The sequence below is a fragment of the Bubalus kerabau genome, chromosome 3 (genome assembly GCF_029407905.1).
Source record: "Bubalus kerabau isolate K-KA32 ecotype Philippines breed swamp buffalo chromosome 3, PCC_UOA_SB_1v2, whole genome shotgun sequence".
NCBI lineage: Eukaryota > Metazoa > Chordata > Mammalia > Artiodactyla > Bovidae > Bubalus > Bubalus kerabau.
In genome coordinates, this window is record NC_073626.1 from 188,857,283 (window position 1) to 188,877,263 (window position 19,981).

Here is a 19,981-nt window from a genome sequence, read left to right on the forward strand (position 1 = left end):
TCGGCCTCTCCCTGCAGCCGCTGCAGACCGCTGCTCGAAGGGTCTCAGGTGAGCGATCCCGTCCCAGACAGGGCTGACCCAGCCCAGCCGCATCCTGCACGATTTATGCGCCTCCAGGTGACGCGTCTGGGCCTGTTTCCATAAATTCCCAGGGTGAGCAGCTCAGCACTCCAAGTGGTTAGGGCTGAGATCACGCCATGGAGCCAGAAAGGGGGCTGGGCGCTCTGGGGGTTGGGAGCTGCGGAAGAAAAGCAGGAGGCTGGCAAAGCTCCAGCCCGCTGAGCGCCAACTGTCCACGCCCTGCGGGGCACTTCATCTTCCCAGAGGTCTTCATGGAAGAAGAGGGAAAGAACCCAGGACGGGACAGGGTGAGCCCAGGCGATCCACTGGGCAGGGGCAGGGCGGGGGCGTGGGGCTGTCCCCGGACACCCTCCTGCCGAGTGCCCCGCAGGGCATGGGCCTGAAGGGGCCCTTGCTTCCTGGTCCGCACTCACCTGGGAGGTCCAGTCATGGGCCCAGAAACCACCCACGGAGCACCCACCAGCACCTCCCCAACTTGCCTCCACTTGGGGGGCTCGGTGCCCCCGCAACCTGGGAGGAGGGCATCACCCTCCACCCTCTCCTCACAGGCAGGTCTGAGGCTCTGAGAAAGCTGTGGGGTCAACTCTGCCAGCCAGGGGACACCCCAGGATTAAGACCAGAGGTCACATTTGGAGCCGCTGAACCGAGCAGCCAGAGGTGGTCTTTTAAAAGCAATTAGCACACAATACCCTTCCCTTATCTGCCTTATTCTTACCAACATTTCACAGCTGAAATAAACAAATTGAGAGGCTGAGTGCCGTTCACAGAGGTGCAGTATTTGGAAAATTTGGGGGGAAAGCCAGGATTCCAACGCAGGGTGCCACACTCACCCCGGTACGCTCAGACAGGCCCCAGCTGTAGCACTGGGAGTCCAACTCCTTGTCTGGACAAAATGGGACCGTTGGTCACCCATTTACAGGACTCCACAGCATACACCTGACCTCCACGGACGGACACCTTTGGAGGGCTCCGTCCAAAGCTTAACACTCTGCCTCCAGAATCTGACCTGGTCAAGACCAAGGGATCCTGCGCCGGGAGGGAGGCTTAAGGCGTGCCTGCACCTCTGCCTTTTACCAGCAAGTCCATTAAAGCCTCTGGGTCTCAGTTTACTCATCTGTAAAGTGGGGACGAGGCCATTCCTGTCTAACGAGAGACTTCAACAAGTGTGGGGTCTCCTGGCTCAGGGCCACCCCGGAACCTAGAAGGGATAGAGTGATGGACGCCATCCCTGCCCCAGACCGATAACCAGTCCCAAACCTGTCTTCAACAAGCCATTTTTGAATGAACTGGGCAAAAATTTGGCGTGCATGGTACATTTTTCTAGAAAGATGATCAATAGTTTTTGCCAACATCTCCCAAGTGTCTGTAAACCACTCACCCCTCCAAAGTTAAAAACTCCTGCAACAGAGGTGCCTTCGTCACTAAGCACCTAAGGAGGTGGGTGCAGACTCCCTTTGGCACCGCGGCCACACCCAGAGCGAGACCCACAGGAAGCGCCCCCAGCAGGGAGCCTGTCCCGCTGCCGCAGTACATTCTGTCTTTATGAACAGAACTGTCAATGTCCCGTGATAAATCACAGTGAGAACCAGAAAATAAACGACAGTGGACAAAAACAAACAGCAGAGAACCACTAACGCAGACTGAAATCCCCCTGTGCGGCTGGAAGGCGCCTCAGAGCCCGGGCTGAAGACACGCTCCTCATTAGTCCTATTTAATCTCCTTCTGTTCCCTTCAATTATAGAAGCCCGGCCGCAGTGCAGAGGCGGAGGAGGGAGCCGGGGACCAGGTGAAGACCGAGCAGAAGACGGCTCGGGCAGCTGGCACCTGCTGCGCCTGGGCGCCCTCGCCGCCCGAGTGAGCGGAGGTGGGACGGCAGAGCCTCTGTCAGACCGGGAGGCCAAACCAGGACTCAGAGGGGCAGCGACGTCCTGGAAGCGCGGGGCTGAGCACACGCCCGACTCACCTCTGCTGGGATGTTGTGCGGCCAGAGCGCATCTCGTCACTGTCTCCTGCCCGTCTCCCTCCTCCTCACACTGAGAAGGGGGGCAGTGAGGGGACCACGGGGTCGCAAAGAGCGGGACGCGACTGAGCGGGCTCAATCAGAGGACCACCGCAAAGGTTCCACGGGCTCCTCCTCACTAAGAGCCGGGACCAGCCTCTGGGTGAGTCCCCATCAGCCTTAACCCACGGGGCGCGGGAGAGGGCTGCCTGTCACCCTGGGACCCCCTCTCCACAGCTGCACACAGGGGGGCCGCTGCCAGAGCCCGGAGCAGGCGTGGAGGCTGGAGCCGCCAGGGCAGAGGGAGCCAGGGTCGTCAGGCCGGAGCAGGGCGAGGCGTGAGGAAGCTCCATTCCAGAAAGGTCCACCATGGAGGCCTGGCTTTGATCCCAGCCCCGAGGGACGGATGGCATTGCGCCCGCCCGTCCTGCCCAAGCCAGTCCACACGGCGCTAGTCCGGGTGCCCCCTTCACAGGCCTGCGCTCAGCAACCACGGCACCTGCTCAACCGATGGGCCCCTGCTCAGGACAGCCTGGACCCCAGGGCCCCTGGGCTCAGTACAGAAGGTGAGCGGGCCCTGCCAGGCAGCGTCCTGCCCTCCCGCGCAGGGTGAGGCCCCGGGAAGGGCCGTGCCTCAGACCACGTACAGATCCACACCCTGGATGCAGGGGTCCCCTGAGAGATCAGGATGCACGCTGACCAAGGCGAAGCTGGGACCCGTGCCGGGGGGCTGGATGCGGGGGGCAAGGGGACCAGGGCTTCCCGGGTGGCTCGGTGGGTGGAGAGTCCGCCCGCAATGCAGGAAAGTGCAGGAGACGTGGGTTCCATCCTCGGGTCAGGAAGATCCCCTGGAGGAGGGCATGGCCCGCCGCCTCCTGGGGGGTCCCTGTGACCCTGAGGAGGTCCTGTGTTCACCACAACATGAAGGCCGACTCCTCACCGGGAAGGACTTGGGAGTTTTAGGTGCATCTCAGTGCTGAGTCCTGAGGCAGGTTCTGTAATTTTCTCCCCATTTTAGAGGTGGGGAAACTGAGGCAATTGGTAGTGGAGCCAGGGACTGGAACCAGCCAGACCGGCTCCCAAACCCACACTGACCCACCGTCTAAGCCCACTCAGACCACAGCAGGGGCAGCAGGCAATGCCTCTCGAGGTTCCCACTGGGCAGATCTTCCCCCAGCCCTGCGGCCAGGCTTGCTAAGGCCATCACATGACCGACCGTGTTCACCCTCAACACTGGGCACCAGCCCAACCCTCTCCCCGAGTGATCCCTCGTGCCTGAGCGTCCAGTCTCCACTGTGCTGAGGCCCAGCCCGAGGCCTGGCATCCCGTGGCTCCATCCACGGCGCGCTGTGTCTTCGCCAAATCCCAGGGCATTGGACAACAGGTCCTATGGTGTCTCCCCCCCTAATTCTGCAGCAGGGCTCGGGGGGAGAGTAACCTCGGGGGCGGGGGGACAGGGCTCGGGGGAGACTAACCTCGGGGCAGGGGACGCGGAAGAGCTACGTGCAGGGGGACAGCCTCTGACAGCCCGAGACGCGGGGGGACAGGGCTCGGGGGGCAGAGAACCGCCCTCCAGCCCACTGCCATCCCCTGCCTCCCACCTCAGTCCCCCAGGCTGTACTCCCACCATCACCCCGCCCCACCCTGCCTTCCCTGCACCGTCTCCCCTTTCTCCCTCCATGGATTCCTGGAACCTGTTCCCTCGGCCAACGGCGTCAAACTACTTTTTTTTAAACCATGAAATCCTTCCCTCAACCTACATCTTTCAGGACAAGGGGAGACCGACTGTTAGAAGAAAGCCCTGCAATCTTGGTGAGAAGAAGGGGAGCTAGACCCCGGCCCTAAGCCCCCCGAGCCCCGCCCAGCATCCTCGAGGTGGGTCCCCACAGCCCCAGACGTGAGGGCAGAGGCCGTGACCACGGCCGGGAGCCCCTTTCGACCCCTCGGCGCCCTCCTAGGAAGGAACCCCAGGCCCAGGCCCACACTCCGTCCTCCATAAGTGGCCTAAAAGGAAGTCCCTCTGAGCATCTAACCTCAGTCCTTCATGCTGCTAGAAAACACTCACACTCCTTTGGAAGGCTTCCTTTAGAAAACCTTTAGAAAATCGATTTCTCAAGTTTCACCTGCCAACTTTTAATTAAAGCAAAAAGAACAGGATGACAACGATAAACGACAACAGACACATTAAAAAAAATAATAATTAAAACTGGTGAACTGAGACAACTCCATAGAGTAACAGGACCCCGGACCCAAAAGCCTGAGCAGCCTAAACACCAGGGCTCCAGGCCTCGGAGGCCCCTGGACACCCACGGGCTTAGTGAATCTTTCCACCCCTCACGCCGATTTGCATACCATTACCCAAAAAGCCCTGCGCCTGAATTTTGCTTTTGCAAATTCCCACCCGTTTCATGTCATAAATAAGATAGGAGACAGAAAACTAATACAGCCCAGCGATGCATTATTCATGCCACGTCACACTGTTATGATAGATTTACAACAGCTAATACATGCAAACTAAGTTTGGGCACTAAACGTGAAAACCAAGGGTGGGGAAGGCGGTGGGTGTGGGGATGCGCAGGGGGAAGTCTGGTGGGCGCTGTGTCCAGGAAGCAGAGGAGTTTCTTTGCTGGCGTGCCTTGGTATCAGCAGCCAGCACTCAGGTGCCAGGGAGGCAGACGGACAGGCAGCGCTGGGCCCCCGGACAGCACGCCCGTGGGGAGGCGCCTTCCGTGGCCAGAGCGGAGCCCTGCAGCTGGCCGCCGACCCGCCCCAGATGGAGCGCACCGCCCTAAGCGAGACGCCCTCTGCCTGGGCTCCCTGGCATCCAGTGGCTCAGACCGTGTGCTTCCGATGCAGGGGGTTAGGGTTAGGGTTAGGGAACCCCCGCTGGGGAAGATCCCACAAGCCAAGTGGCAAGGCCAAAAAAAGTTTAAAAAAAAAAAAAAAGGAAAGGAAAAGAAATGCCTGCTGTCTTCACAACCCTTCACCGAGCATGCATCAGCCTGCTCCCAGCCCCAGGAACACGGTGGGGGCTGTGGGGGCCGACCAGGAGTGGTCCTTCCCACGGGGTCTCCATCCGGTTAAGCTCCCACTAACCGTCCCCCAAAAGTCAGGCGCTGTGGAGCAGAGGGGCTGCGGCTGCAAGTCATGAGGTGTGACCCAGTGCCCATGAAAGTGGGGGAGGAGGCCGTCCAGACAAGCTTCTGGGGGGCGGTGGGGTCGGAGCCTAATGGGAGACGGCTGCCCCATCAATTCTCACGAGAGCCCTGTGGGCCGGGAGCCAGGCCCGGGGCCCATCCGGGCGCCCTGCGTTCCGGCACTTTCCAGGCAGGGCCGGGGGAGCCTCGACCCCAGGCCTGTTTTGCTGCAGCGGCACCCAGGAGGGACTGGGAAGAAGGGGAGCAGCCAAGGCTGGCAGGGGGCGGGCCGGGGGAGCACAGCCGTGCCGCTGCCGAGCCCCTCTGCCCTGCGCTGGTGGCCGCTGTTGAGCGGGACCCGCCCCTGCCCGCCTCCAGACCCTCTGCCCCGTCCCTTCCCTGGGCCCCTTCCCGCCTCTTCCACTGTGACCTCCCTCCCTGGTCTGCGGCCTCCGAGGCCAACTCCTCCCGGGCCGCTTTCCCAGCTGGCCCCAGAGCCCCAAGCTGCCTCCCACCCAGATTTTCAACATTTGGCCCCAAAAGAACATGTAAAGCAGTGGGCAGCTGCCCTCCTGACCCGCCCTGGGTTGGGGGGCGGTTTTGCAAACGCCCAGCAGCACTGACCGAGAGGCTGGCGCACACGTGGCCCTGGGAAGCTCTGGTGGACAAGATGGGCCGTGGGCCGTCCCCCAGGCCAGTGCCTAGGAAGGACTCTGCGCTCCCAGTGCAGCAGGCCTGGGTTCGATCCCTGGTCAGGGAACCAAGATCCTGCCAACAAAACAAAAAAAAGGCCAGGCCCCTCCCTGCTCTCATCTCTTTACAGCCAGGTGGGTGCAGAGAGACAACAGCCGTCTGGACACAACTGCAGACGGTGACCAATCCTCTGGGGACAGCGAAGCTGCTGATGTGTGCAGACCCCGGCAGGGGTGGAGGTCGGGCAGGGCCCACCCAGGAGCTGGCTGCCGAGCCAAGGCTGGGGGACTGTAAGGAGCCGCCCGAGGGACAGCCCGCGGGCACAGCGTTCCTGCTCCAGGCAGGGCAAGAGCAGAGGCAGAGGCCTGCATGGGGAGGGAGCCTGGCACGTTCAGAGGGCGGCAGAGGGGCCAGCGGGGCCTGGAGCAGAGGCCAGAGACCCCGCCTTCCAGTGGGCATCCCCCTCGGTACAAGGGGCCCAGCAGGAAACCCACCCAGCTCAGCCCCTTTGCCCGCACCCCTGCCCAACGCGACTGCCACCTTCCCCCGAGCCAAGCCGGGTGAGGGAGACCCCCACCCTGCCCCGGTGCCCCGACCACGCCGGCTGGGCGGAGAGCGCCCCACAAGCTTCAGGCCTCCTGTCCTGATTCTTTTTTTTTTTTTTAATTAAGATGCAACAGTCATCCCACAGACCCGCGTCCCCTCCAGCGATCAGTTAAAATGAACTCCAGACGACTGGATTAGACTTTGAAGGTGGCAATCGAGATAATGAACACGGAGGATGCGGTGTTGACACAGGCCCTGGTGAGCTACATTATTATTTAACAGGCCTCGCCACGGCCTCCGCGGGGATCAAGGGGCTGAACAAGCAGTTTGGGGGTGAGCGGCCAATGCAGACAGGCTGGGCGCCACGCCACACAATCCGCAGGGTCAGGGCAGCTGCGAGGCCAGCGGGCCTAATGGGAACGGCAGCTCAGGGCCGCTCCCAGGAGCCCCCCACCCACACAGCTGGCCTGCCCCTCCCCGCCCCCAAGCCCCCATCTCCATCAGGCCTGCTCACCTGCCCCGCCTAGACCTTCCCTGCTCCAAACCCTCCTCCCTGCTCTGGAAGCCCTCTCTCCTCCCCTGGGAGCCCACAGGGCCTGGGCCTGCCCCCACGGGCCTGCCCTCCCTGGCCAGCATTGACCATCCCGGGTCTGCCCTCCCTGGGCGGCATCGACCATCCTGGGCCTCCTCTCCCTGGACCGGCGTTGACCATCCTGGGCCTGCCCCCGACCAGCCTGCCCTCCCTGGGCTGGCATTGACCATCCCAGGCCTGCTCCGAGCTCCTGAAGAGCTGAGACGAGGTCTCCCTCCAGCCCACCCCTCCAGCCCTCTCTCTGCGCTAACGCCTGCCGGGCAGGACACCTCCTATCCATCCTCCAGGACCATTGACTCAGAGTACCTGCTGCAGGAGCCAGACAGACGCCAGGAAAGGAACAGGGCATGTCGTTAGCCCAGAAGACACACTGGTGGAGGTTAAGAGGTTACAGAAAAACCCAAACGAACTTTTTGGCCAAAGCGGTACTTAAACGGATGACACTGCCCGAGAGTTACACGCGACAGAGACTGTGGCGGACGGTGTGGCCCCGGAGACCGCCCCTCTGCCCCCGCGCCAACCCGGGACTTCAGAGCAGGCTCAGAGGTGGACGCCCGGGCTCCCATCCCACCTCGGCCTCCTCCTGGCTGAGTGACTCTGGGCGATCACTGACCCTCTCCAGGCCTCTGTTCACTTATCGGTAAAGTATGAATAATTAAAGTACTCACCTCACAGGGTGGTTTGAGGGTTAAGTGGGCTAAGATGTGTAAAACGCTTAACCCCAGGCCGGGTCCACGCTAAGCACTCAGTGTGTGTTGGTTATTATTTTACTTCCTGGTGGTGGAGAAACTGCAGAAAGCACCTTCGTGTTGACACAGTTCTAAATGAACCCCCATGTCTTCACATCAGGCCAGAGCCGGGCGTCCACACCCGGGGCCGCCAGGACCCTCCCCGGCCCCCTAGAGTGGAGGACCTCCAGTCCCCAGGGGCTCCTGGTCCTGGGAGACAGCCTGGCACAACAGTCCTCTAAACGGAGGCGTGCCCCGCACTGAGGATGTGCCTGAGCCCTGGGGACCAGGGCAGTCTGGACAGCAGCCCAGCCGGAGGCCAGTCCTCTGGCCGGGTGCACGGAGCCCCCGGCTGGGTCTGGCGGTCACTAGCAGCAGCCAGAAGGCCGTTCCAGAGCCCAGCGCGGAGGTGGGCCGGCCTCCTCTTCTCCGAGCCGGTGGCGGAGCGAGGCCCTATTAAATATGCGTGGCGGTCTCCTCGTTACTATGCGGAGGATGGCGTGTGCTGAAGGCGAACCACCCGCCCGTGCCCGCACAAACTTTTCCATTTCCAGGCCCCTCTTGCCCTGCTGCAGGGCCTCCTCAGCCGCCCCTTCCTCCATTCCGCCTCCCCCCACCCAGGGTCTGCCTCCCCCGACCCAGGGCCCGCCCGATGCCCCCCCGGTGCAGGCAGAGCAGGGCAAGGGCCACACTGATCCCCCTTCTAAGAGTGGGTGGTCCAAACTAATCTTAAATCATGGCAGCCTCGCGCTGGAGCCTTGTGGCCCCTCCACCCTGGGGACGGTGGGGCCGGAGCTGGGCTGCAAGCCTGGGCAGGACAGTGCGGCCGCTGGTGAGGGGTGGGATCGGGTGAGGGCGGGCAGGGTCATGCCTGGGCCCTGTCTTTCCCTTCGTCCATCTGTCTCAAGCTCCTGGGACGGCTGTCGGCAGAAGGGGGCCTTCCAGCCAGCGAAGCAAGGGGATGGCAGACCCGCGATGCACACATACCCCCCACCAACACCAGCAACTCCAAAGGAGCAGCTCGACATCCCCAAAAGACCACACACCCGGCAGGAAGGAGGCCAGTTAGGCGGTTACAACACTAACAAGGCCCATCCACCACTGCCCTGAGTAGGGCCCCTGCTGCTGCTGCTGCTGCTGCTAGGTCGCTTCAGTCGTGTCCAACTCTGTGCAACCCCAGAGATGGTAGCCCACCAGGCTCCCCCGTACCTGGGATTTTCCAGGCAAGAACACTGGAGTGGGTTGCCATGTCCCCAAGCCCAGGAAAAACCCGGGAAGACACTGGGCCTGGCCAGGGGGCTGCTTGGGGGGATGCAGGGGGCACTCATCCTTCTTCCTCCCAAATGCCTTGAGACCCAGGCCCATCAGTGACCCCGGCTGCCCCAGGGAGCCACCTCCCTTGGTCATCTTTCTCCCAGAAGGCCGAGGAGGTGAGAGGCCCCTGAAGGCAGTGACAGGGCAGGGCTGGGAAGGGGGTCTGGGCTGCAGCTAGTCAGGGCCCCCCGTGCCCACCCATTTGCCAGGGAGAAGGAGGACCAGGAAATCCAGACGCAGAGGAGGGCCAACACAGTGTCCTCCCGGTGGGCCCCTCCCTGGCCTCCCCCACCAGAGCCCGGCCCAGCAGTGAGGTCAAAGGTCCCCGGTGCCACGGTGTAAGCCTAAGTGGTGGGGATGAGGGGGGAGGCCAGGTTTCACCGTGAGCCCCCACCCGCTTCTCAAAACCTAACAGCTGCTCCAGACCCAAACCCTCGCCGCTGTCCAAGCTGCTGCGGGCAGAGCCCACCCCACCTCCCTTTCCAGCGCCCTGAAGGGGCTGACCAAACATCTCCCTGGCCAGGACTGGGGCTCCCGAGCATCACCTCACACAGAGGCGAAGGGACCCCAGGGAAAGGGCAGGAAAACCTGGGCTCACAGACAAGGCCCCAAGGCCCCAGAAGATGAGGGCCCAGGACCGGGAGGCTGAGCCGGGAAGGCACAGATGCAAAGGCTGAACCTCAAGCTTCAACAGAGACGGTGAGTTAGCACAGGGACCCTGAGGTTCAACCCCGGGTCTCGGGGCTCACCCTCAGCTCCCTGGGCTCAGGGTCTCCACCTGCCAAACCAGGACCTGTCATGCGGGATCCAGCCCAGACTGCCTAGCTGCTGAGTAAGCTGAGGCAGGACCAAGTGGGCGAGGAAAGATGGTCCTGGCAGGAAGGCACGCAGCCGGGTCAGGCTCAGGCTCCCCCCAGCCTGGAGGCCAAGCTGGGAACCCAAGCAAATCAAGCAACAGGGGTCGCCACCAGAACACCACGCAGGGTGGAGCCTGGGCTGTGGCGAAGGGGCTGGGCATGGCTGCTGGTCAGTGACAGGAGAGGGTCCTGGCTGAGGCAGGAAGGACCCCCAGACGTGGCCCGCATCGCAGCGGCCGAGGATCAGCAGCGCTCATGGCGGGATGAGGCAGGACCCCGGTGCTGGCCGAGCACCCCTTCCCCGTGGGGTCCACACTGGCTAAAGAGCCCGGCGCCCCGAGTGCCAGCATCCGCACCAGCTGCTCCCTCAGCACAGCCGGGTCCAGGCTATCCCTGGGGGCACAGGGACCCCAGGCCCACCTCCCCGGGAAGCAGCAGACACGACGGAGGAGCGAACCCACTGCCCAGGGAGCCCTCAGGGGACCCTTCCCCTCTCGGCAGCCCTGAGGGAGCATGTCGGAGGGGGCAGGGGGCGGCCCCGCGGGGATCCCGGCCCCCCGTGCAGCCCAGGAAACCCTGACGACCCCGAGACGCCCCCAGGGGCAGCGCTTGGCCGGGTGTGAGAGGGGTCAGCAGAGGGGACACTGGGAGACGGCCCCTGGGGCCACGAGCCGCAAGGCAGGGCCGGTACCTGAGTCTGCAAGCTGGTGGCGTCCAGGACGGTGACCCGGGGCCCACAGCTGGCCCACACGGCCTCCTCCAGGCTCAGCAGGGCGCGGACGGGCCCCGGCCCCACAGGCAGGCACATGGGCGGGCTCTCCAGGTCCCAGGGGACGCTTCCTGCAGGGAGAGGAAGCCGGCAGGTCAGCAGGGGGTGGGGGGCAGCAGACAGGTTGGGGCCCCCCAGCCCTCAGAAACCAGGCCCCTGGGGGGTCGAACCCGGCTCCAGGCTCCTCCCGGCCCCGGCCCTGCCCGCCCAGCCCCTGCTCCCAGCCCAGCTCCAGGCTCCTCCCGGCCCCGGCCAGGCCCCCCAGCCCCTGCTCCCAACCCGGCTCCAGGCTCCTCCCAGCCCCGGCTCTGCCCCCCAGCCCCTGCTCCCATCTGCAGTGCTCTCCACTCCTCTCTCCTTCTCTCCTCTGTCCTCTGCTTTCACCCCACACGCACGCCGAGTCTGCACCGACTCCATGCCAGGCCCCGTGCTCAGGGCTGCAGAAGCAGAAATAAATCAGACACACACCCTGCCCTCAAGAAAACCCCCAGTGGCCAGTGGCCGGCGAGACCAAAATGTTAATCAACAGCTACCACACGAGCAGGCAGCATGACACGATGGGCCACGTCCGGCCAGCGGCCCACTACGGACCTCGAGAGCCTCTCTCCCCTCCTCAAGGCCTCAGTCTCCCCATCTGGAGAACGCAGAGGGCGCCGCCAACAAGACTGTCTCTGAGGACTTTTCAGACACCGTAATCTGCTGAGACCGTCCTGCCTTCTCACAGACCTTCTCGCCCACCCCAAGGCACTGTATCACCTCTACCGAGATCTCCGATGACCTTCCTCCCCCAGAGATGCCACCACCCCAGGTGCGGAAGGAGGAAGTCCCCACAGGCCATCGGCCCTCAGCCCATGATCCCTGAAGATGGGCAGATGAAGGGACCTGGCCCAGCGTGGAAGGACGCTGTCCCCTGCCCACCCCAGGGATGCTCAGCTCACCCAGAAACAGACCAAGGGTTTCCCCTGAGCTGCAAGCAGAGTCCACGGAGACGGGATTTTCTCTGAAGTCACACCTGATGTCACACAGAGCCCCCGTGGCTGTCCTGTCCTGCCAGGGTGCCAGGTGGGCCAGGAGGGTTGAGCAGGAAGTAGGGCCCACCCCTGAGGGGCGGGCGGTGGAGGGAGGAAGGAGCCTGGGCTGGGTGCCAGGGCCGGCCCCCCCAACCCTCCTCCACAGGGTCCCTGGAAGGGGTGCACGGTAACCCTGGCACAGGCCGCCCTCCGAGGCAGCTGCTGGGTGGCGTGACGGGCACCACTGTCCACAGAGGAGCCCCTGGGCGGCAGAGCAGATTCCACCCCCACCACATCCTCCCCTTCCGTTAAACGGGTCCTCCTCTCCCCTTCAGCCCCCCTTAAACTTAGAAGATTCCTAGCTCAACTGAGTTAGGAAACACACACACGCAGACACACACACCCCCATCAACCCTGCCCAATCAACACACGTCCGGTTCTTCCCAGCCCTGAACGTGGGAAGCAGGCTGGGCCGGAGTCCTGGCTGCAGCCTCTCAACCTCTGCACGTCCCTGGACAGGCGCCGCGGCCACTGGGAACCTCAGCTTCCTGGGCTGTAAAGCAGGCATGATGAGCACGCCCACGCCTCGCAGACGCGGCCGGGCTCAAAGGAAACGGGCGCGTTTAGCACAGGGAAAGCGCGGACAGCGGTTGCCACGTTCTGTTATTCGTGAGCGTGCCGGGCACTCTTTCCATGAACTGTTTCCTTACCTCTCACCAGCCTGGGTGCAAGATTCTGTTCTTTTCCCTGTTTTACCACTGAGAAAAGCGAGGCGCAGGGCTGAAAGAACCAGACCAGATCACCCGGCTGGGCAGGGCCGGCGCGCGTCAGCTCTGGGCGTCGGCTGTCCCTTGCCTCGAGGCGGCCGCCTGCGCAAGCGTGCGGACCCCCCTGGACGCACGCGACGGCAGGGGCCCGGGGAGCCCGGGACGTGGGCACAGCCCCCCAGGCGGGGGTGTGCCGGCCAGCCAGGGCTGCAACTCAGCTGACCCTGGCCCCCATTCCCGGCTGCTCTCTCAGGTTCCAAGAGTTTCCAAAGACCTCCGGGCCCAGGGCTGGAGTCCAGGAGGGAAGAGTGACCACAGGCAGCCGGGCCTCCTCAGCGGACCATGACCCCACCCCAGGAAACCGGAGCCACAGAAAGCCGGGCCCGAGCGCCCCCAGCGGCCAGAGCCGGAACGCCCGCCACTCGGGCCGGTTAGGAAGGCAGCGGTCAGGGACGCTGGCACCACGCCCCACAGCGGGCACGCGAGCCCTGCCCTGGGAGCAGCTACGCCCCGAGCCCTCGTGCCCTCTGCGCTCCCGGGACAGTGCCTGCCTGGGGGAGGGGGGAGTGTCTGATACCCTTGAGGGTCACACGTGTCCTGCCCACCCTTCCACTTGCTGGGTGTCTCCTAAGAGACCTGGCTTCAGGACAGAATGATTAATGGCTAAAATGTAATAACGCCAGGGAGGTTCGAGAGGGAGGAGGCACACGTATATTTACAGCTGATTCACGTGTTGCCTGGCAGAAACCAACACAACATTGTAAAGCTTCCAATTAATTAATCCTCCAATTAAAAATGCTTCTAAAAAGAAAAAAAAATTTAATAACACCAACATCATTATATCAAAAAGAACACAGGACAGGAATTCCTTGATTCAGGGGCCCATGGTAGGTCCCTGAACAAGAGGCTTTCCCTTGCTGGGACTCCGTTTTCCCACCTGCCCCCCAAGGGGATGGAATTCAGCTGAATCAACCCTGGTGCCTCCCTGGATTTGTCTCAGTTCTCTGGGGCTTCCCTGGTGGCTCAGCTGGTAAAGAATCCACCTGCAATGTGGGAGACCTGGGTTTGATCCCTGGGTTGGAAAGATCCCCTAGAGAAGGGAAAGGCTCCCCACTCCAGTATTCTGGCCTGGAGAAGCCCATGGGGTTGCAAAGAGTCGGACACAACTCAGCAACTTTCCCCTTCACTTTCACCCCTGGTGGTCAACAGGGTGACAGATTTAACAAGCAGATCACCTCTCACCCCGGAGTTCTGGGCTCTAAGAATCTTGCCAGCCTCCACAGGCTGCAAGCCTAAGAATTCAGTCAGGATCAGTGGGCGCTCTGGGCAGGGCAAGCACCCTGCCCACCCCAAGCCTGTGGGGGTGCCCATCCCTCCTCGCTCTCCCTGCCCTCCAGCGGCTGTCCGTACACAATTCCAGAACAGGCACCCACACCTCCAAAGTCACACCCGCCCGGCGTGACAGCCTGTTCATCTGGGCCTGGACCCGCGCACGCTGGGTGAACCTCCGGAGACCAAGGCCTGTCACAGCAAAGGTACCTCCGAGAGGCAGGTGTCCCCCGCCACAGGCTACAGGGCAGAAAACCCAACAGGATCCTTGGGGGTCTGAGGCCAGAAGGGAGGACACAAAGAGAAAGTCACTGAGGCCCAGGGGAGCCGAGGGGCACTCAACACCCCGAAAGGGGTCGTGACAGTCACTGAGGCCGAGGGAGCCCAGGGGCAGCCAACACCGGGGGAGTGGTCGGGACAGTAATGACGATGTTGGGATGGAGAGGCACGCATCCGTCCCCGAGCTCCGTGACATGCGCCTCTGACTGGCTGCCCCTGGCGCTCACAGCCACCCTGTGAGTAGGGGTGGAATATGCGCCCACTTTACACGTGAGGAAATCAAGGCCCCGAGAGGAGAAGCAGCAGCAGGTCCAGTCTCTCACAGTGGGACCCGATCCCGACAGCCTGACCCCTCAGCCCACCCCTCACCCGTCCCGTCTTCTGGCTCCTCCGACGGTCAACTGTGGCTCCCGTCCCCAGCGGCTAACCAGGGACAGTCCTGCAGCCCCACCAGGCCTCGTCAAGTCCCTGTCTCTGCTCAGAGACGGGCCGGGAGTGCAGGGAATGCACAGAGGGCATCCAGGCAGCTGTGCCCGAACTCAGGATGGACGGGGCGGGCCCACCTGGCACCTCATGAACGCGTACTTGCTGAGTGAGTGAGTGAAGGAAGGAAGGAATGAACGCCGATAAGCAGAGATCCTGAGGGCAGCAGACACTGCCACGGCCACACTGCTTGGACTCTGAGGCCCCCCAGCTCTGACAGCCCAGGGCTCCAGGTGGCCCGGTGACCCTAGAATCCTCACAGCCATCTCACAGCTGCTGGATGCTTCTCCTCAGTCTCGGCTTCGGGGTCCCACCCTGGGCACTGAGGGCCAGGCCCTCCCCCGACACCCTGCAGCTCCCGTTAGGACCAGCAGCACCGCGTACAACCGTCAGCTTCCTGCCTGCTCGCTCGACCCATCTGTAGACCTGTCTCGTCTCCCTCTGTAAGCTGTGCGGGTGGGCTCACGGCCGGTTTGCTGGCTACCACATCCACGGGACCTAGTGGGTGCTTGGTAAACATCTGGGGGACAGATGTCTGAAGGCAGGACGGCTGCCAGCGCACCTCGACTTCCTCCTCCAGGCCAGACGGCACCCCACTCTGCCCAGAGCAGCCAAAGCCCCCTGAAACTTGGAGGACTCCAGTCCTGGGAGGACACTGAGGTTCAGGTCTTGGCTCACCCATGGGACTCCAGAAACGAGGGTGTTGGGTCCACGGTCCCCAGTGGCTCTTATGGATCTGAGCAACCCCAGGCAGAAAGTCAGTGATTAGACCCCAACCCTCGGTGGGTTGAATTGTGTCCCCCAAATTCATTTATTCATGCCTCAACCCCTAGCACCCAGCACACGACCTTGTTTGCTGGTAGGGGTGCTGATGGAACTGGTTAAGATGAGGTCATGCTGGAGGAGGGTGGGGCTCTGAGTCCAAGGGGTTCTCTGGACACAGGCTCCCCAAAGAGAGCCCCACGTGAAGATGGGGGTTATGCTGCCACAAGCCAAGGACCCCCCTGAAACTGGGAGAGAAGCCTGGAACAGACCCTTCCCCAGCACCTTCCAGGGAGAGCACAGCCCTGCCAACACCCTGCTCTCAGACTTCCAGTCTCCAGAATAGCAGTCAGTAAATTAGACTGCCGAAACCACTCAGTCTGCGGTACTTGGTCATGGAAGCCCCGGCACACGGATACACCCTGCCCACCTCCTCCCAACCCGCACTCCCAAACTGAAGAGTCAGGAGCCAAGAGGGAAAGGGCCCGAGGCAGCCCATCTGGGGGCTGGGGGGTGCAGAGCAGGCCGGGCTGGGCTCCCAGACTCCCACGGGAGCCAGAGGGTGGCCATCTCCCCAGAAGTTCTGGTGTAGATTGCCGAAGATCTGAGCCTGGACTGACATTCACACACACGGTGTGTCTGATGGGGAGAGGGATCGCCCCGCCTCCCTCTACCCCCTTTAATTAAAAACTATAAATGCGTTATCAAAAGCTAATTTAAAATACCAACACAGTGCCAAGTGGCAAAAAAAAAGCTCAATACAAATATCTGCTTATAAGCTGCAGCAGGCTGTGAAGACGCAGCAATCAGAGGCAGGGCAGAGGGGGGTGGCGGAGCAGGAAGGCTGAGGCTGAGGCACAGCAGCCTCCAGGGGTGCTGGTCTTGGACCCGCTTCCCTCCACTCCTGCTCTTGTCCTTGGACTGGGAGCTGAATAAGCCATGAAGGACGGGGACCATAGCACTCCATATCCCTTCCTGCATCTCAGCATCAGTATCCATAAGGAGGAGGTCATTCTTGAGGGTCGTGGTGAGAATTAAAAGACCGCACCACTTGATCCTGTCCTGGAGCACAGCAGCTCAAACGCTGTCCACCTTCCCTCCGGACGTCATCGTCTGTGCCACTGACACCTCGATCAAACAGTGGAGGCCACAGCGCCTGACCCCACTGGGCACCAACCGTGCTGGGCGCTATGCTTGGCCTTCACTGGAATGCTTACCCCACCTGTACCTATGAGCAGCGCGTGTTGCCATTATCCCCATTTTACAGATGAGGAAACCGAGGCACGGAGGAGCAGCTGCTCGCCACGGACACTGCAGTCATCAGGGCAGAGCCCAGACGTGAAGCCAGGTCTCTCTGAGCCCAGAGACTCGCTTCCTATGCAGCAGAGTCTCCTGCCTATGGGCTGAGCTGTCCATACGACAGGGAGCGCCCCGTCCCTTTGGGGACCCCGATGTGGATGAGGGACCTCCAGCCTCTCTAGCACCTTGATTCCCAGACTCTGCTGAGCTGCCTCCTTGGTCTGCCTCCCACAGCTTCTCTGGTCCTGGATCTGACTCTTGGTCGGGGCCCAGGGCAGCTCCCAGAACCCCCAGCACCACATCCTTACCGCTGGTCCGAGGGTACGCGGCGAGGGTGCCATCCTGCAGGCCGGCCAACAGGTGGAAGGGGCTGTGTCGCAGGCAGAGCACGGGCTGCAGGCCTGGGCTCCGGCAGGCCGCCAGGCACTGGGTGCCCGTATCCACGCTGCTGTAAAGCAGGACGCTGCAGGGAGAGGCGGGGACTCACTCAGCCCCCCGCCCTTCTGGCGAAAGGGCTCCAGCCCCCACCTCCACCAGACCAGGCCATCGCTCAGACTTCTCCATGGGCGGGCTTTAGGGGGCGGAGCCACGGAAAACAGGGGGCTCTGGACACAGCACAGCGGGGGGCTGGGAGAACGGTTCTCAGGGTCACATCTGAGGGCAAATCCAGCTGACTGTCCCCCTCCAGCTGGCTGGCCTGGACCACTGAGCCTCAGTCCTCTCTGAAAAATAGGGCCGTGATGCTTACCTCACGGCCATACCAAGGAACAAAGCCCCAGCGTGTGGACTGCCTGGATGAAGCTTGAAAACGTTAGGGGGAACGAGAGAGGCCAGGCACAAAAGGCCACACACTGGGTGAGCCCGTTTGGATGAAGTGAGCAGAAGAGACAAATCCAGACCAATGGATGGGCACAGATGAGTGGTTCCCAGGGGCTGGGGCAGGGAATGTGAGGTGATGCAGAGGTTCTGGGGGATGTGACGAGAATGTTATAGAAATAAGTAGGGGTGATGGCCACGCATCATGAATGTACTGGAAACCTCTGAACTGCGTGATTTTTAACGGCTAAAATGATAAACTTTATGTAGTTTGATCTCATTAAAAGCAAAAAGCGTTCACCAGGCCCCTGGGTTCCGTGAACCCAGACCTGGACGGCATGAAGCTCTAGCGCCTCCAAGTTGGTTCCAAGTATACTTAGAACCCCGGCTCCTCCCCCGGCTGCTGCGCGGGAAACGGGCCACCGCGAGGCTCGCGCTCCCGGCCCAGGAGCAGCACACAGCAGGTGTGCGTAACATCCCCGGACCCTGCGGCAGGTGCGAGGAGCCACGCGGGCACGAGGGTGCGGGGCTGCAGCCCATCCCAGGGTCCTCTTCCAACCGTGTTCCCAGTCCAGTTAACGGGGTGAATATTCACCCTCCATCCACATGGCTGGGCCTTCCAGCAGGCCAGGCTCTGCCAGGGGCGGCCCCTGCTGCACGGAAGTGTTTGCTGACTCACCAGCTCCAGGCAGGTCTTACAAGGGGGGAGCGCCCTCTGCCAGCAGGTCTCATACCCTGGGCACACTCCGCACCCTCACCTGCCCTGCAAGGCCAGCTGAGGCCACAGACGGGTGGACACGGCCAATGACAGCAAAGGGAGCTGAAGTCTTCACGTGGCCCACGTCCTGGTGGGCGCTCACAGCAGCCCCACATGTGGGGGGGTAACACCCTTCACAGAGCGGTCACACAGCACACGGAAGTACAGGCCCCAAACCCAGCTCTGCCCGGCACCGAAGCCAGCGTCGCCCGTGGCACCACACTACCAGGAGGAAGCCGGGTGGCACAGAGCAGCTCCTGACACTGGCTGGGCATTGTGGACCCCACTTCCTGCTCCTGCTCCCCTCTTCCTGCTCTGGGCCCCCACTTCCTGCCCCTGGCCCCCACTTCCCACTCCAGGCCCCCACTTCCTGCTCCTGGCCCCCACCTCCTGCTCCCAACCAGGGGCACCGAATGTTGGGGGTGAGGAGCGAAGCTGGAGGGGCAGTGCCCAGGGTGCCCAGCCCGCCCTGGCCCAGGCCCCTCACCTGCCGTCCTGCAGCCCGAGGCAGATGGTGGGGTGCACCCCGGCCGAGGCGTCAGCAGCGGGGCAGCCCTTGTCTCTGTCTCTGCCGTCGCCCTCCTCTGGCTCTGGAATGTACTCCATGCAGAGCACGGGGGCTGCCAGTGGGAAGGACTTGACCGTGCGGGGCGAGGGCCGGTTCAGGGAGAAGATCTCTACCTGGCCCCCCGCCCCCTCCTGCCCGCCTCCAACCTACGGCAGAGACCAGAAAGGCCGTCAGGTGAGCGTCTCGTTGGCAGACGCAGACGCAGCCCCTGCCCCCACTGACCCACCCCCAGCATCTGCTTGTCACGGGGCTTAGGCACCAAAAGAAACATGCCCTCTCCTGCCCACAGGCATCCTGCTGTCACTGAAGGCCACGTGTTCCCAGCTGCCACGGCAACAAGTGAGATCCGGGGCCCGAAGAAAACCAGGAAAAGAGCTGAGGTGGACTAGGTACCCAGCCAGCTTTCTATTTCCTTATCTTTAAGGTAAATTTCAAGCAACAGAGAGCGAGCGTACACTCTGCCCTGTCTCCTTCAGCTTCGTCTCTGCATTCAGCACATGGTAGACACTCATTATATCCCTGCTGAATGGATGGAGGGATGGATGGATGATCACAAGGATGGATGGACAGAAGAACAGACAGACGGGATAGAAGACTGGGTGAACGGATGGATAGAAGAGTGGACAGATGGTTACAAGGACTGATGGATGATGGATGGATGGATGGATGGATGATCACAAGGATGGATGGATAGAAGAACAGATGGACGGGATAGAAGACTGGGTGGATGGATGGATAGAAGGGTAGACAGATGGTTACAAGGACTGATGGATGATGGATGGATGGATGGATGGATGATCACAAGGATGGATGGATAGAAGAATGGATGGACGGGATAGAAGACTGGGTGAATGGATGATGAATGACAGATGGATGGATAGAAGGGCGGACAGATGGTTACAAGGACTGATGGATGATAGATGGATGGATGATCACAAGGATGGATGGACAGAAGAATGGACAGACGGGATAGAAGACTGGGTGAATGGATGATGAATGACGGATGGATGGATAGAAGGGTGGACACATGGTTACAAGGACTGATGGATGATGGATGGATGGATGGATCAACAGATGGATGGAAGGGAGAGCGACTAACTGAATGAATGGATGGATGATGGATGGATGGGTAGATGAACAGATGATTATAAGGCTGGATGGATGGATGGAAGGATACAGATAGATAGGTGGATGG

The 19,981-nt window shown here is 61.9% G+C and overlaps 1 protein-coding gene across 1 annotated transcript in view; it reads right to left on the reverse strand.

Moving 5' to 3' along the window:
- Window positions 1-19,981, reverse strand: part of ARHGEF10L (Rho guanine nucleotide exchange factor 10 like) — a 153,286-nt gene that overhangs the window by 18,630 nt on the left and 114,675 nt on the right. The window contains 3 exon segments of the mRNA XM_055574325.1: window positions 10,639-10,787; window positions 16,954-17,108; window positions 18,706-18,932. Coding sequence (XP_055430300.1) covers window positions 10,639-10,787; window positions 16,954-17,108; window positions 18,706-18,932 — 531 coding nt within the window.